The sequence below is a fragment of the Schistocerca americana genome, chromosome 7 (genome assembly GCF_021461395.2).
Source record: "Schistocerca americana isolate TAMUIC-IGC-003095 chromosome 7, iqSchAmer2.1, whole genome shotgun sequence".
Lineage (NCBI taxonomy): Eukaryota > Metazoa > Arthropoda > Insecta > Orthoptera > Acrididae > Schistocerca > Schistocerca americana.
Window position 1 is genome coordinate 600,257,647 of NC_060125.1, and position 14,825 is coordinate 600,272,471.

General features: G+C 41.7%; 1 protein-coding gene across 1 annotated transcript in view; it reads left to right on the forward strand.

Moving 5' to 3' along the window:
- Positions 1–14,825, forward strand: part of LOC124622119 (toll-interacting protein-like) — a 66,135-nt gene that overhangs the window by 13,968 nt on the left and 37,342 nt on the right. The window contains exon 3 of the mRNA XM_047147729.1: positions 13,563–13,696. Within this exon, the coding sequence (XP_047003685.1) occupies positions 13,563–13,696 (134 nt within the window). The remainder of the gene's footprint in view (positions 1–13,562; positions 13,697–14,825) is intronic.

Genomic DNA, 14,825 nt, shown 5'->3' on the forward strand with positions numbered 1-14,825 from the left:
GGCCTGACAGACACTGATGATGTCATCGTGGACCCTATTGCTATCTCCAATACCTTGGGCCGCCATTTTGCAGACGTTTTGAGCTCTTTCCACTATCACCCGGCCTTCCTCTATCGGAAATAAGCGGAGGAAGCTCAGGTGATACCCTTCTCTTCTCTGAATCGCGGGTGCCACAATGCCACCTGTACTATCAGGTAGCTAGATCATGCTCTCAGTTCATCCCGATCCTCCACCCCAGGGCCAGACACCATCCACATTCAGATGTTGCAGCACCTTTCTCTTGCAGGAAAGCACTTTCTGCTTAACACATACAACCGCATCTGGGCAGAGGGCACTTTTCCTGGACACAGGCATGAAGCCACCATCATTTCCATACCTAACTCAGTAAGGACAAAAACCTTCCTTCTAGCTATCGCCACATCTCTCTTACCAGCTGGGTTTGCAAGGTGAAGGAACGTATGTTTCGTGCCCAGCTGGTGTGGTGGCTCGAGTCTCGACATTCACTTATGAATGCACAGTGTGGATTTCGAGCACGTTCTGCAGTTGACCATCTTGTTACTTTGTCCACCCATATCATGAATGGTTTTCTGCAGACATCCCAGACTGTGGCTGTGTTTTTCGATTTGGAGAACGCCTACGACACCTGCTGGAGAACTGGTATCCTCCATACTCTTTACACATGGGTCTTCCGTGGGTGCCTGCCCTTTTTTCTTTGGGCATTTTTACAAGACCAAGTTTTCAAGGTGCATATGGGTTCTTACTTGTTGGACACCTTATCCAGGAAAATCTATTTGCCCCAGGGCTCCAACCTGAGCGTCGTCCTCTTTGCTATCGCCATTAACCCTATAATGGCCTTTCTCCTGTTCGGCATCTTCAGCTCTCTTTTTGTAGACGATTGTCGCGTCTATTGCAGTTCTCCATGGACCTGTCTCATTGAGCAGCGTCTTCAGTGCTGTCTTGATCGTCTTTACTCCTGGAGCATCGACAATGGCTTTCGCTTTTCCCCTGACAAAACCATCTGTATGAATTTCTGGTGGCGCAAATGGTTTCTCCCACCAGCAACTTGAGCCTCTTGCCCTTCTGGTTGTTGAAACTATGAAATTTGTGGGGCTCTTGTTCGATAGGAAACTTTCTTGGTCCTTACCTGGCAGCCCACTGTACGCGGTCCCTCAATCTCCTACGTGTCCGCAATGGTACTTCCTAGGGTGCTGATTGAACCACCCTCCTTCATTTGTACCAGTCCCTTGTCCATTTGAAACTTGACTATGGGTGCTTTGGTTGTGCGCCTGCATGACCATCCCTCTTACACCGTCTCAACACTATCTACCATCATGGCATCCATTTGGCCACGGGTGCCATTTACACCAGCCCGGTTGAGAGTCTGTATGCTGAAGCTGCTGAACTACCATTGTTTCACTGCCATGATTTTCTCCTCAGCAGGTATGCATGCCGTTTGTCTGCCATGCGTTTACACCCCTCCTATGCCTCCTCCTTTGATGATTTCTCTGATTGCCAGTATGGGGCTCATCCCTCTTCTCTGTTACCTTCTGGAATCCGCTTTCGCCACTTGCTACAGCAGCTTAACTTCACACTACCTGCAACTTTCCCAGTGGGTGTGAAATCTTCACCACCTTGGCTCCATGAAGTGCCCCATGTTAATCTTGGCCTTCATTCACTTCCTAAGAGCACTACTCCAGCCTCGGTCTATCGCCCCCAGTTTCACGACCTTCGCATGGAACCTCACGATAGTACCTTTGTATACACTGATGGCTCTTGGACTAACCGTGAGGCCAGATGTGCCTTCGTCATTGGCACCCTTGTCTTTCGATATTGGCTTCCGGCACATTCCTTAGTATTTACAGCCGCGCTCTTCGCCTTGTATCAAGCCGCGGAGTTCATCCGGCGACACAGTCTTTCAAATTGTGTCCTCTGCTCAGACTCCCTCAATGCCCTCCAAAGTCTACATGCCCTACATGCTCATCCCTTAGTGCAGTGGGTCCAGGAAAACTTTCACTTGCTCACTCTTCGTGGAGTCAGTGTTGTGTTTCTGTGGCTCCCTGGTCACGTCGGTCTGCCAGGAAATGAGGCTGCTGACACTGCTGCCAAGGCTGCAGTCCTCATACCTCAGCTGCGAGTACCTATATTCCCTCCGATGATCTCTGCGTTGCTGTCTGTCAGGAGGTGGTATTCCTTTGTTCCTTTGGCATCACCAATGGTCCTCTCTTTGCAAGAATAAGCTTCGGCTTATTAAGCCTCTCCCAGCGTCTTGGACAACCTCCTCTCGGCCCTCCTATTGGGAGGAGATTATTTTAACTCGGCTGTGTATTGGGCACTGCCTTTTTAGCCATTGTCATTTGCTAAGTGGCACTACCCCACCACATTGCTTCCCCCCCCCCCCCCCCCAATTTTAACTGTCCGCCACCTCCTGCTGGAATGCCCTTTGTTTAACAATTTACATTCCAGCTTGGGTTTGCCATCTGATTTATGAGCCTTTTTAGTGAATGACAAGTGGGCTGTCAACAATGTTTTACTTTTTATTTGCCAAAGCAATATGGCAAAGGCCATTTAATTTTTAGTTTCAGACCTCCATTTCTGTATTGTGTCTTTTTTTAGCCCTTTTTCCACATGCCTGTTTCTAGCTGTCTCCTATTCTGCCCATTGGGACTGACACATAGTCGTTTAACTCCTCTCCGTGTCCGTGTTCTACAGTTTTGACTTGGGCGCGTATGACCACAGTTATTTTTTGTGCCCTAAAGCAAAACAAAACAAACCTGAATGCCAATTCCAAGGCACCATTTGAGGGCCTCTGCTTGGACCCTTTCCTATGGTTTGAGTCTCTCCTGCAGAAATGCAGGTTATGCATTTCTATCGTCGTCTCAGTCCACCCTGCCCCCAGAACTCTATTTGGCTACCCAGTGCTTTGACATCGTTGCACAGTCCAATTTTTTGGCAGCCGCTTTATTAAATCAAACTGACATGGCGGCTCCCTATTCATCAACTAATGACAAGATGCACATGGTAGCTGAATGCTCTCTGCTTCCTTGCCACACCTCTTATAATGTGGATCTTGCTAGTCTTTGTAGTTACTGGACCCTGGTCTTGTCTCGATGGGACTACAGGTACCAACTGTTGCCCACATAGGCAATCACCATCCAGTGACTTCGTCGTCATCCAACTTTATCACATTCTTTTCGCATATGAAGAGCATCACCGCCCTGACACCCACTCTTGGGTGAGATTATCAGTGGAATGCACATCATAGCCCTCTGCTGGGACCTCCATGTAGCTCCTGTCATCATGAAATCTCCACCTATTAAATTTGAAGGGGAAAAAATGTTTCAAGGATAGTGTCTCACAAAATTTGTGCAGTCACATCTGTATTTGAAGAAAGGAAAAAAAAATTGAAGACTTAAAACTATAGCCCTTCCCCTCAAACCCCACCCCCTTTTCCTTCCTACCCTCTAAAATGCTAGGTAAAATGGGCTTTATTAGTGAAAAAAATGGTCTGCCATTGACTTTTTATTCACTGTATATGTTATCTTTGCAGACATTCCTTTTGTAAGAAAGGGTGAGCGTTACAAGTATAGCAGATTGCGACATAATGCACACTATGATGGAATGCACAAAGCCTACTACACACAGTACTCAGTGTCATCCTTTTTAGGATCTGGGCCAGATCATGATCAGGATGGGGTTGCAGTTATTTTCTGTAGAGGGCAAAACAACATTTATCAGTCACTGTTAATTATTTTAATCCGTATCTAAATTTGTGTTTAATCCATTCTATGAAAACAGACTTTGGATAGGTAACTACTGAGCATGTTTTTCTAAGTTTGACTCGGAAGTACTCACCCATCACAGTAGGGTCAGGAAATGGGTCAACGGAGGTGTCCGATCCCACCCATTGGCTTTGACCCGTGACATAAGGATGTTCTGGTGTGTGATGTCATGATGGTGCTGAGTTTAGTTTATGAGTGTGTTGTGTTTGTAGATGCCGTCTTGTTGCGCTTGGTGATGTCCTCTGGTGGTGGATGTATGGTCTGTGTGTTATGTGGTGTATTGGGTTCATTTGGGTGTCTGTGGTTGAAGTGTGCATTTATCGGTTGTGACTGTTATAGAAGAACAGAACTTAGTTTCGTTGAGTTAAGAATTAAGTTTCCGTTGTGTTTGTTGTTGTGGTGTCGTTTGATGTTATTGGTTTGCTGTTTGTCGCGCGGTAAGTAATTTAATCCAGTTTGTGGCTTCTTTTGTTAGGTATGGATATGACTTCTAAGTTTAATAGTTCGCGTCCTTGTGCTGAAATGGGAGACAATATGCTGTCTGTCATTAAGTTTCTGAAACTTTTTGGGCTTGTGGCAGAGGTAGTGAAATGCGGCGTATGCAAGCAGAATATGCGAGTTGGGGGTTTGTTTTGGTGTGTGTGTGTGTGTGTGTGTGTGTGTGTGTGTGTGTGTGTGTGTGTGTGTGTCATTGGGGTGGCTGACTTAGTTTGTAGCGCCGGAACTTTTTTGTGGTAAGTAGTTGTTTTTTGGGTCTATTGTTTGTGTGTTATGATGTCCGCTGGGGTTTTTATGTGTTGTTGGGTCGGCGTTATTTGCTGCATGTGTTGATGGTTGATGTTTTGGTATCGGCATCTGTGGTTGATTTATGTATCTTAGGGGACCCAATCCCGTGGGGTATAACACGGAACCCTTGCCCAGGGTTACGGGTGAAGACCTTAATGGCAGCCACGGCGGAGAAGGAAGACTTCGGAACGGCATAGCTGGCAGATGAGGCAACCCTCCTTTCTGGGGATTAAATGAGAAGGGAACCACTGCCTTGTGGTGGAGGAGAAACTCCAAAGGCTAAGGGAGACAACCCCAACAGAAAATCCTTCCTTGCTTTAGGCCTAGCAAGCCAGTAGGAAAGTCTTCATATATTGCTTTCAAAACACAGACGAGCCTCGGAACGAACCACTTAGGATTTGACCCCACTGCTTCTTCAAGTACTGGTGCAAATGATGGGAGACCTGATGATATTCATCAGTACAAGAAGATGAAACCAACTGGACTAAAAAATAACCTAAATATTGGCACCCTTAACATATTAACCCTCAGTGGAAAAATGGAAGAAATGACAGATGTATTAATAGAGAGGAAGTTGGATATATTGGGATTAAGCGAAACAAAGTGGAAGGGAAAAGGTGAGAAGAATTTGAGAGGAGGAGGAAAACTGTACTGGAGTGGCCACTTAGGATTTGACCCCACTGCTTCTTCAAGTACTGGTGCAAATGATGGGAGACCTGATGATATTCATCAGTACAAGAAGATGAAACCAACTGGACTAAAAAATAACCTAAATATTGGCACCCTTAACATATTAACCCTCAGTGGAAAAATGGAAGAAATGACAGATGTATTAATAGAGAGGAAGTTGGATATATTGGGATTAAGCGAAACAAAGTGGAAGGGAAAAGGTGAGAAGAATTTGAGAGGAGGAGGAAAACTGTACTGGAGTGGCCACTTAGGATTTGACCCCACTGCTTCTTCAAGTACTGGTGCAAATGATGGGAGACCTGATGATATTCATCAGTACAAGAAGATGAAACCAACTGGACTAAAAAATAACCTAAATATTGGCACCCTTAACATATTAACCCTCAGTGGAAAAATGGAAGAAATGACAGATGTATTAATAGAGAGGAAGTTGGATATATTGGGATTAAGCGAAACAAAGTGGAAGGGAAAAGGTGAGAAGAATTTGAGAGGAGGAGGAAAACTGTACTGGAGTGGCCACTTAGGATTTGACCCCACTGCTTCTTCAAGTACTGGTGCAAATGATGGGAGACCTGATGATATTCATCAGTACAAGAAGATGAAACCAACTGGACTAAAAAATAACCTAAATATTGGCACCCTTAATATATTAACCCTCAGTGGAAAAATGGAAGAAATGACAGATGTATTAATAGAGAGGAAGTTGGATATATTGGGATTAAGCGAAACAAAGTGGAAGGGAAAAGGTGAGAAGAATTTGAGAGGAGGAGGAAAACTGTACTGGAGTGGCAATAACAGGTATGGAAGAAATGGTGTGGCAGTGATGGTGAATAAGAATGTACAAAGCTGTATTGAAAATGTGAGATGTATATCAGACAGGATCATAATCTTAAACCTGAGATTCCAAAAAGAAACACTAAAAGTAATCCAGATTTATGCACCTCAAGTAGGATGTAGCGAAAGATGGACTTTGAAAATGTGTTAGAAAACCATATAGAGAGTGCTAATATAGTGATGAGAGATTTTAATGCACAGGTAGGCAAAGACAGAAAGGGATTTGAGCAAGTATTGGGATGTTTTGGATATGGAGGCAGAAATGAAGAAGGGGAAAGACTCCTGGATTTGTGCCAGAGGAATGGAATGAAAATAGCAAACGGCTGGTTTATGAAGAGAGAAAGTCATGTTATCACCAGATACAGTTGGGATGGAAGAACGAAGAGTGTAATTGATTATATTCTAGTAGATAGGGAATGGGGAGAGAAAGTAACAAATGTGAAGGTAATTCCAAGTGTGAGTGCAGATGGAGACCATAGATTACTGGTGGGGCAATGGAAAATGAATCAGTGTGTGAAAAATAGAAAACAGAAGAAACTGATGAGGATACGGGATTGGAAATTGAAGGAGAGTGAATGTGCTGAGAAGTACAGAGAATTAATAACACAAAAATTTCCAAAAGAAGTTTTCTGCGATGTAGAAAAAGAATGGAGTTTATTCAAAGACACTTTAGTCGAAGCAGCACAAAAAGTATGTGGCAGAACATCTGGAAAGGAAAAAATAAGACAGACAAGTTGGTGGGATGATACCACAATCCAAGCAGTTAGAAGAAAAAATGGAGCATGGAGAAAATGGTGGAAAACTAAAAGTGATGAAGACCATAAAAGATATTTAGAGGAAAAGAAGTAGTGCAAAGAAATGGTGGAAACAGCAAAGAAAAAGGCATGGGAAGAGTTTACAAAAAAACTTGAAGAAGATGTGAAGAGCAATAAGAAAATGTTCTATAAAATGATGAAAAATAAAAGGGAGGCGTCTGAAGTACCAGTAAAGATAGAAACAGAGGACGGTACCATTATTGAAGATCCAGGGAATATAAAAGATCTCTGGAAAGAACATTTTAAGAAGCTGTTAAACGCTGAGGAGCAGGTACATGAGGAAACAACAAATAATGAAGAAATTGAGAGAAGTTGGGAAGCAGAATTAGGACAAATTACACAGGAAGAAATGGAAAAAGCTGTGAAGAAGATGAATGGAGGGAAAGCCCCAGGACCTGATGAAGTATCAGTGGACATGATAAGAGCAGCAGGTCCAGTGGAAATGCAGTGGCTGTATAGAGCACTATCAAGCGTGTGGAGAAATAGTAAAATACCTCACGACTGGAGAACAGGAGACATTGTTCCCATCTTCAAGAAAGGCAATAAAAGACTTTGTAAAAACTACAGAGGAATAACCCTCATGAGCCATACAGCCAAGATTTTTGAAAGAATTTTACTAAATCGAATAAGTGAAAAGATAGAAAAGGAGTTGAGTGAAGAACAGCATGGGTTTAGGAAAGGAAGGAGCACGATCGACCTGATATTTTCTATCTGTCAACTGATGGAAAAAAGTTGGGAGTATAACAAGAGAGTGATAGTGGTTTTTATAGACATAGAAAAGGCATATGACTCAGTTAACAGGGAAAGACTCTGGGACGAACTGAAGAAGATAGATATAGAAGATGGATACATTAATGTTATAAAGACAATGTACAGAGGCCACAATTGTAGAATTAGAACACCATTGGGGAACTCTGAATACTTCGAAATAAGACAAGGACTTAAGCTAGGAAGTATTCTATCTCCTGCGCTTTATAATGTTGTGATGGAGGGAATGAATAGGGCAGTTAAAGATATAGTAAAAGAAAAAGACAAAAAGATGATTTTTGCAGATGATATGGTAATATGGGGTGATAAAGAGGTAGATGTACAGTTACAGCTTGATGTGTGGAAGGGAATAATGAAAAGGTATGGATTAAAAATAAATAAAGATAAGAGTGAAGTAATGGTATTTGGAAGGGATAAAGGAATCAACGGAAATATTACCTTGAATGGAGAACCCCTCAAAGTGGTAGAAAGTTTCACTTATTTAGGGAGTGAAATATCTAGGGGTGGAAGAATATCTAACGAAATTAATAGGAGGTTACGGAAGGGAGGCAATTTCTACCAAACAATAAAACATCTGATTTGGAATAATGAAGTTTCAGAAAGAGCAAAACTCCTTATGTATAAGAATTATTACATCCCTATTGTCACCTATGGTGGAGAAACATGGACAATGACAGAAAGGGACTGGAGCAGACTGCAAGCAGGGGCAATGAAATTTCTCAGAGCAGTTAAGGGAAAAACAAGAATGGACAGAGTAAGGGATGTAGAGATTAGAAAGGACCTCAAACAAAAAAGTATGAGAGAAGAAATTGAAAGAAAGAGATTAAGATGGTATGGGCATGTTAAGAGGATGCATGGGCAGAGACTCCCCAAAATTATGGAAGAACTAAAGATGGATGGGAAAAGACCTAGAGGGTGCCCAAGAACACATTGGAAAATGGGAGTGAGAATATCTGTTGAAAGGAGAGGTGTGACCTGGCAGCAAGTGGAGGAAGAAAAGTGGTGGGAGGACTGAGCCAAATGGAGAGGACTCGTCAGCACCCAGACCCGGCAGTAGCTGAAGCGGGATTCGGATATAGATAGATAGATAGATAGATAGATAGATAGATAGATAGGGGACAGACTCGATTTCAATTTTTTTGGTATCGTCAGTTGTATTTTGAGCTATATAGGTCATGGGAAGTGACCGATTCCAATTTTTCCTCGTAGCTGTGTGTGTTTTGGTATCGTGAGCTGCTGTTGACCTGTATAGCTCAAGGGAAGTGTCGGATTCCAATGTGTCATAGCTGTGTGTTTTGGTATTGTGAGCTCCTGATCTACACCTCCACACGGTAGAGTGTGGGCAACGTCACTTCATGTGATGGCTAACGTAGACAGGGACTGAGGGACGACCGGGATAAGTCATCACCCCAGTATTTGCTGGACAGGACTCCCTCTTGCCCTGGAAATGAGAAATCATTTCCGAAGGCGGAAGAACCAGCTGATGGTCAACGGCATAGGGTGTGGAAGACAATGGGAAACCACCACATTAAAGAACTATGGTTATCCCAAGCATCAGCAGTAAACCATGTCAATATCTTCTGTAAAATTTTCCGGAGATAAAATAGTCCCCCAATCGAATCTCCGGGTGGGGACTGCAAAATATACAGACAATGTGAAGGAAAAGAATCCCAATTTTAACATAGCCACTTGGAATGTGAGAACACTGCTTCAGTGTAGCAAACTAGAAAATGTAAAACTTGAAATGGAATGACTGGAAATCGATATCCTAGGCATATCCGAGATGAGATGGCCCCAGCCACATGATTTCTGGTCTGGAGAATACAGAGTCATTCACACGGGAACTGACCAAGATAGACCAGGGATGGGAGGAGTTGGAATAATTCTGAGGAAAAACTATGGCTCGCGTGTCAAGGGAGATGTGCAATATAGCTCTCAGATAATACTAGTCAAACTTGATACTAAACCAAAGGACACTGTGATAATACAAATGTACATGCCAACATCCAAAGAAGAAGATGCAGTCATTGACGAAATATACGAAGAAATAAGTAGTGCGATGAGAAATGTTAAGGGAGATGAAAACTTGATTGCCATGGGGGGACCGGAACGCGATTGTGGGTGAAGAACTGGAGGAAGGAATTGTTGGCAAATATGGACTTGGGAGAAGAAATGAAAGAGGAGATCGACTTATTGAGTTCTGCTTGAGGAACCAATTAGTTGTTGCAACCACACTTTTCCAGCATCACAAACGAAGAAGATACACATGGAAGGCCCCTGGAGACCTGAGAAGACAACAGATTGATTACATTCTAGTGAAAGCACGTTTTAGGAGCCAGATAAAAGATTGCAGGAGCTATCCATCTGCAGACATAGGCAGTGATCATAACCTGGTCTTGGTGAAAAGTTCACTGAGATTCAAACGTTTGAAGAAGAAGCCAGTAAAACTTAAATGGGAGCTAGAAAAACTGAAAACTGAGGGACTGGCAAAGCGCTATCCTCATGAAACAGATAAATTAGCTAAGAATTTTCAACATGGTGGAGTAAATGAAGACTGGGATCAAATTAAATCTGGTATATACAAAGCAGCAGAAAAGATAGTTGGAAGAACTGAACCCAAAAACAAGAGGAAATGGATTACAGCAGATATTGAGTTTATAGAAAACAAGAGATTATACAAAATGCAACTGATGAACAAGGAAAAGCTGAATACAGAAGACTAAGGAATTTAGTTAATAGAGAAGCAAGGAAAGCAAAAGAAAATTTTCTTGAAGAAATGTGCAGAGAAGTGGAAGAAAATATACAAAACGGAAGAACTGATTTAGCCTACAGAACAGCTAATCAATTTTTTAACAAATGTAAAACGACACTCTCAGGCACAATAGAAAATAAAGAGGGGAAAATGCTGTTTGGTGAAGACATGGTGAAGAGGTGGAAAGAATACATAGAGGAGTTGTATGCCGGGACACCTCTTTCGGAGGAAGTGATAGGAAGAGAAGAGCAAGTAGACGAAGATGACAAGGGAGATGACATTCTGCAAGAATAATTTGACAGAGCTCTAAAAGAACTACGGGACAACAACGCAACAGGTATTGATGACATCCTTGCAGAATTAATAAAGAATGCTGGTGACAGCGTAAAAATGATGCTGCTTAAACTTATTAGGTCCATTTATAACACAGGAGAGATACCGACAGACTTCCAGAAATGTATCATTGTTCCTATACCAAAGAAGGCAGCAGCTACAAAATGCGAACAGTACCGAACTCTAAGCCTAGTATCACATGCTTCAAAAATTCTCATAAAAATAATTCTGAAGAGAGTTGAAGAGAAGGTGGAGGATATGATGAGTGAAGATCAGTTTGGTTCCAGAAAGGGATTGGGAACAAGAGGCGATTCTGGCACTGAGACTCGTTATCGAAAATCGATTACAGAAAAATAAACCAACTTATATTGCCTTTGTAGACATGGAAAAGGCATTTGATAACGTTATCTGGCAAGAGATGTTCAGAGTGCTGAGGAAAAGTGGAATAAAGTTTCCTGCTTTCTTTGAGTGTGTGCTTCAGTTTTATTTGGTCTGTCCACATTCGTTTCTTTTAATGTGTGTCAGCGCGCTGATGACCTCAATGTTGAGCACCCATAAGCCCCAACACACCACCACCACCACCACAAAGGCACCCCTGTGATACCCAGTTTCTATAGGAATGAGGTGGTAGTGATTAGGAACTGTCACCATGAACAAGAAGCAAATATTAGAAAAGGGTAAGACGAGGATGTGCTCTCTCTCCTGTTATATTCAGTGCTTACATCCAGGAAGCTATAGACCAAGTTCGAGAAACTATTGAGGTGGGAATCAAAATTAATGGGCAGAAGATAGACATGCTATGTTATGCAGATGATATTGCTATAGTCACGGAGACAAAAGAAGATCTAGAGGAAGTCCTCAGATCAATGGAAAAAATTCAATGCAATCAGTATGGAATGAGAATAAACAAGAAAAAGACCAAAGTGATGGTATGCAGAACAGGAGCAGAATATGAAACTCTGAGAATGAAAATTGGAAGAGAGGAGCTGGAAGTGATAGAGGAATTTACTTACCTGGTAAGCCAAATCACAAGAGATGGTAGAAACCGGAAAGAAATTGTGACCAGAATACAAAAGGCCAAAATTGCATTTTATCAGAGAAGGAACTTACTCACCAGCAACATCGGTCTGAAAGTAAGGAAACGTATCATGAAAGGTTTTGTTTGGAGTGTCGCCCTATATGGATGTGAAACTTGGACAGTTGGAAGAGAAGAGAGAAGACGGCTAGAGGCCCTGGAGATGTGGTGCTGTAGAAGGATGATGACGATCAGCTGGAGAGACAAAGTAACAAATGAAGAGGTGCTTAAAAAAGTACAGGAAACCAGATCTCTGTGAAGGCACATCCAAACAAGAAGAGACAAGCTTGTAGGGCACATCCTACGACACAACATCATTGGGACAATAGCAGAAGGAGCTAAGGAGGGAAGGAATCGGCGGGGGCGACCAAGGTTTATCATACATGCAACAGATCATGAATGACGTTGGATGTAAGACATACATGGAAATGAAGAGGAAGGCAGGCAGAAGAGAGGAATGGCGCTCTGCTGCAAACCAACCTCAGGGTTGAACACTAAAAGAAAGAGGAGGAGCTGCTGTTGACCTATATAGGTCAAGGGAAGTGTCAGATTGCAATTTTTGTTGTTTTAGGTGTTGGTTTTGTGGTATCAATAGTTGTGGTGTGATTATAATTTTTGGAGTGTTTGGTTTTTATTTTGTGGTATCAACAATTGCGGTTGAGCTATGTAGATGAAGGGAAGTGACCGATCCTGTCCATATTGTAAGTATAGCGGAATTTGGTGGCATTTTTATGTCATCATTTTGTGTGGTTTGGGATTGTAGTGTGTGTCTGTATGTGTTTATATTTAGTTTGTCCCCACCCAGAAACCCCCAATTTCCCACGCTGGTCCTGTTAGTTTGATTATATTTTTGGAGGGAGATGTGTTTGTTGGTTTTATATGTATTTTCATGTTTGTTGTCCTGTTTATGTAATAACGTCATAGGTGCCATATTGGAGACATTGAGAATGATCATTTCTGCCATACTGGTGACGTCATGGGTCAAAGCAGACAGGTGGAATTGGACACTTCTGTAATCCCTAGGAAATAGTACATTTACACCATTCAACCAAGTTGACTGTTATCTACATATCTGTACTATTATTGATTTGCATGTAGTTATTTTTGCAACGACACTGTGATGACAACATATGTTTGATGAAATTGCTTTGTTTCTAATTGAAACTAAAAATTTTTGTAGTGCCCCTCTGTTTCCAGCTACGAGTGAAATGAAGGAAGGAGTTTATAATATTTTCTTCATTGTTCTGGAAATAGAAATTTCATTCACATGAGTTTTTAGACTTTTTAGTGAAAGTGCCTTCTTCTAGGTATAATATCTATAGATGCAAAGATTGCTCTAACAACTGATACGAGTATACCTGAACATATTGTGAACAATCTGTTGGCCAGTCATATCACATATGAAATGACATGTATGATTTTTGGTGTAGTTCTGGATGAAACAATTAGGAAGCAGTATTTTTTGTTGACTGGATCTAGTACATCCAAGAAACAGTTTGTTTTCCACACAAAGGCTAGTAAAAATTTGCATCAAGTTATTAGTGGAAACTTAGTGTCATTGTCATTGATCAGTCACTTGCAATAGTCATTTTGTGAACTAAGCACATTCTCTTTGTAGTTTCATTACAGAGCCTAAAGTCAACTTCTAACATTAGTTAGTTGTGGATTTTCGTATTTATAAGACCTGCTTTTTGATGGAATTTAATTACTTCATTGTGTGTGTGTTCCAGGCAAAATTAGTTAAAAATTATGGAATGACTCGCATGGATCCTTATGTGAGGCTAAGAGTTGGCCACTGTGTGTATGAAACACACACTGATCCCAATGGCGGCAAAAATCCAAGATGGAATAAAGTTATACAGTGGTATGTATAGTGGTATTTACTATTTTACTGTCTAAATATCGGAATTGTGTCAGAAAGTTCCTGAAATTAATGGCAGGTTGATTGCTGGCAGTTGTCAGTCACCAGCAGAGGCTGCATACATGGGGTGGGAGTGGTTTGTAGCTGTAATCAGTTGAAGTAGTGACACTATAATCAAAACAGGATTTGGTTGTTTTTGTGTTACAGTTCATCCATTAGACAATGTAGGGAAGTCAGATTCTGTATGGTGTTGCGCAGTCACAACCGGATGCCCTGCACGTGTTGACAGAAGCCCATGGCAATAAGACAGTGAAAAGAATGCAGGTGTAACACAGATGTTTGTGAATGTCAGACAAATCCTAATTATGATCTCCATTGTAATCACATATATATTTGCAATGTCCATTAAAACTTTAAGTCCTTTGTCACGTGACATGGAAAAAAGACTTGCAAAATTGTATTCAAAGTTGATTTATTACATAGGACAGTCCACAGCATTTTTCTTGTTCCTAATACATGCACCAGGTTCATTTATGTAGGGCTCTAAAAATACTGCCTCAGGAGGAGGCGAAAGCTCTGACATCTATGGTGATTGGTCTTGTGGCAATGACTGATAAACATGGTAGCTTTTTGAAACAGTTTAAACGGATGGAGCATGCTATTAATTCCCTCTAAAGCAAACAAAAAACCATTTAAACAAATGGAATACACACACATTTTTGAGGAAACAATAATTTTGCTAATATACATGGTGAAGCGAAATTTGCCCACTCGGGCTTCGCAGCACAACTCCTCACATGTCAACAATAAAAAAATGTTTGTCACAAAATTTCGGCAGGCAAGTACATCCGGCAGAAAAAGGATGTTAAAGGGTGGCAATCTGGCAACACTGTAACCTCATGTATGGTAACTACCTCTGTCAGCAAACATTAGTAGTGCCGTACAGTTGGTGCGATGGATAGAGTTTTCGTTTAGCATGGAGGAGGTCGATGGTTCGATCCTGGGTTGAGGCACATGTTTTTTATTTGGTAAATGTAGTCCAGGTGGTAAAGTATCTGGCATCTTAGTCGTCAACAGCAATTGCAGCAGATCCCCTACAAAACATTTGCACTTACATACTGCAATCGTAGAA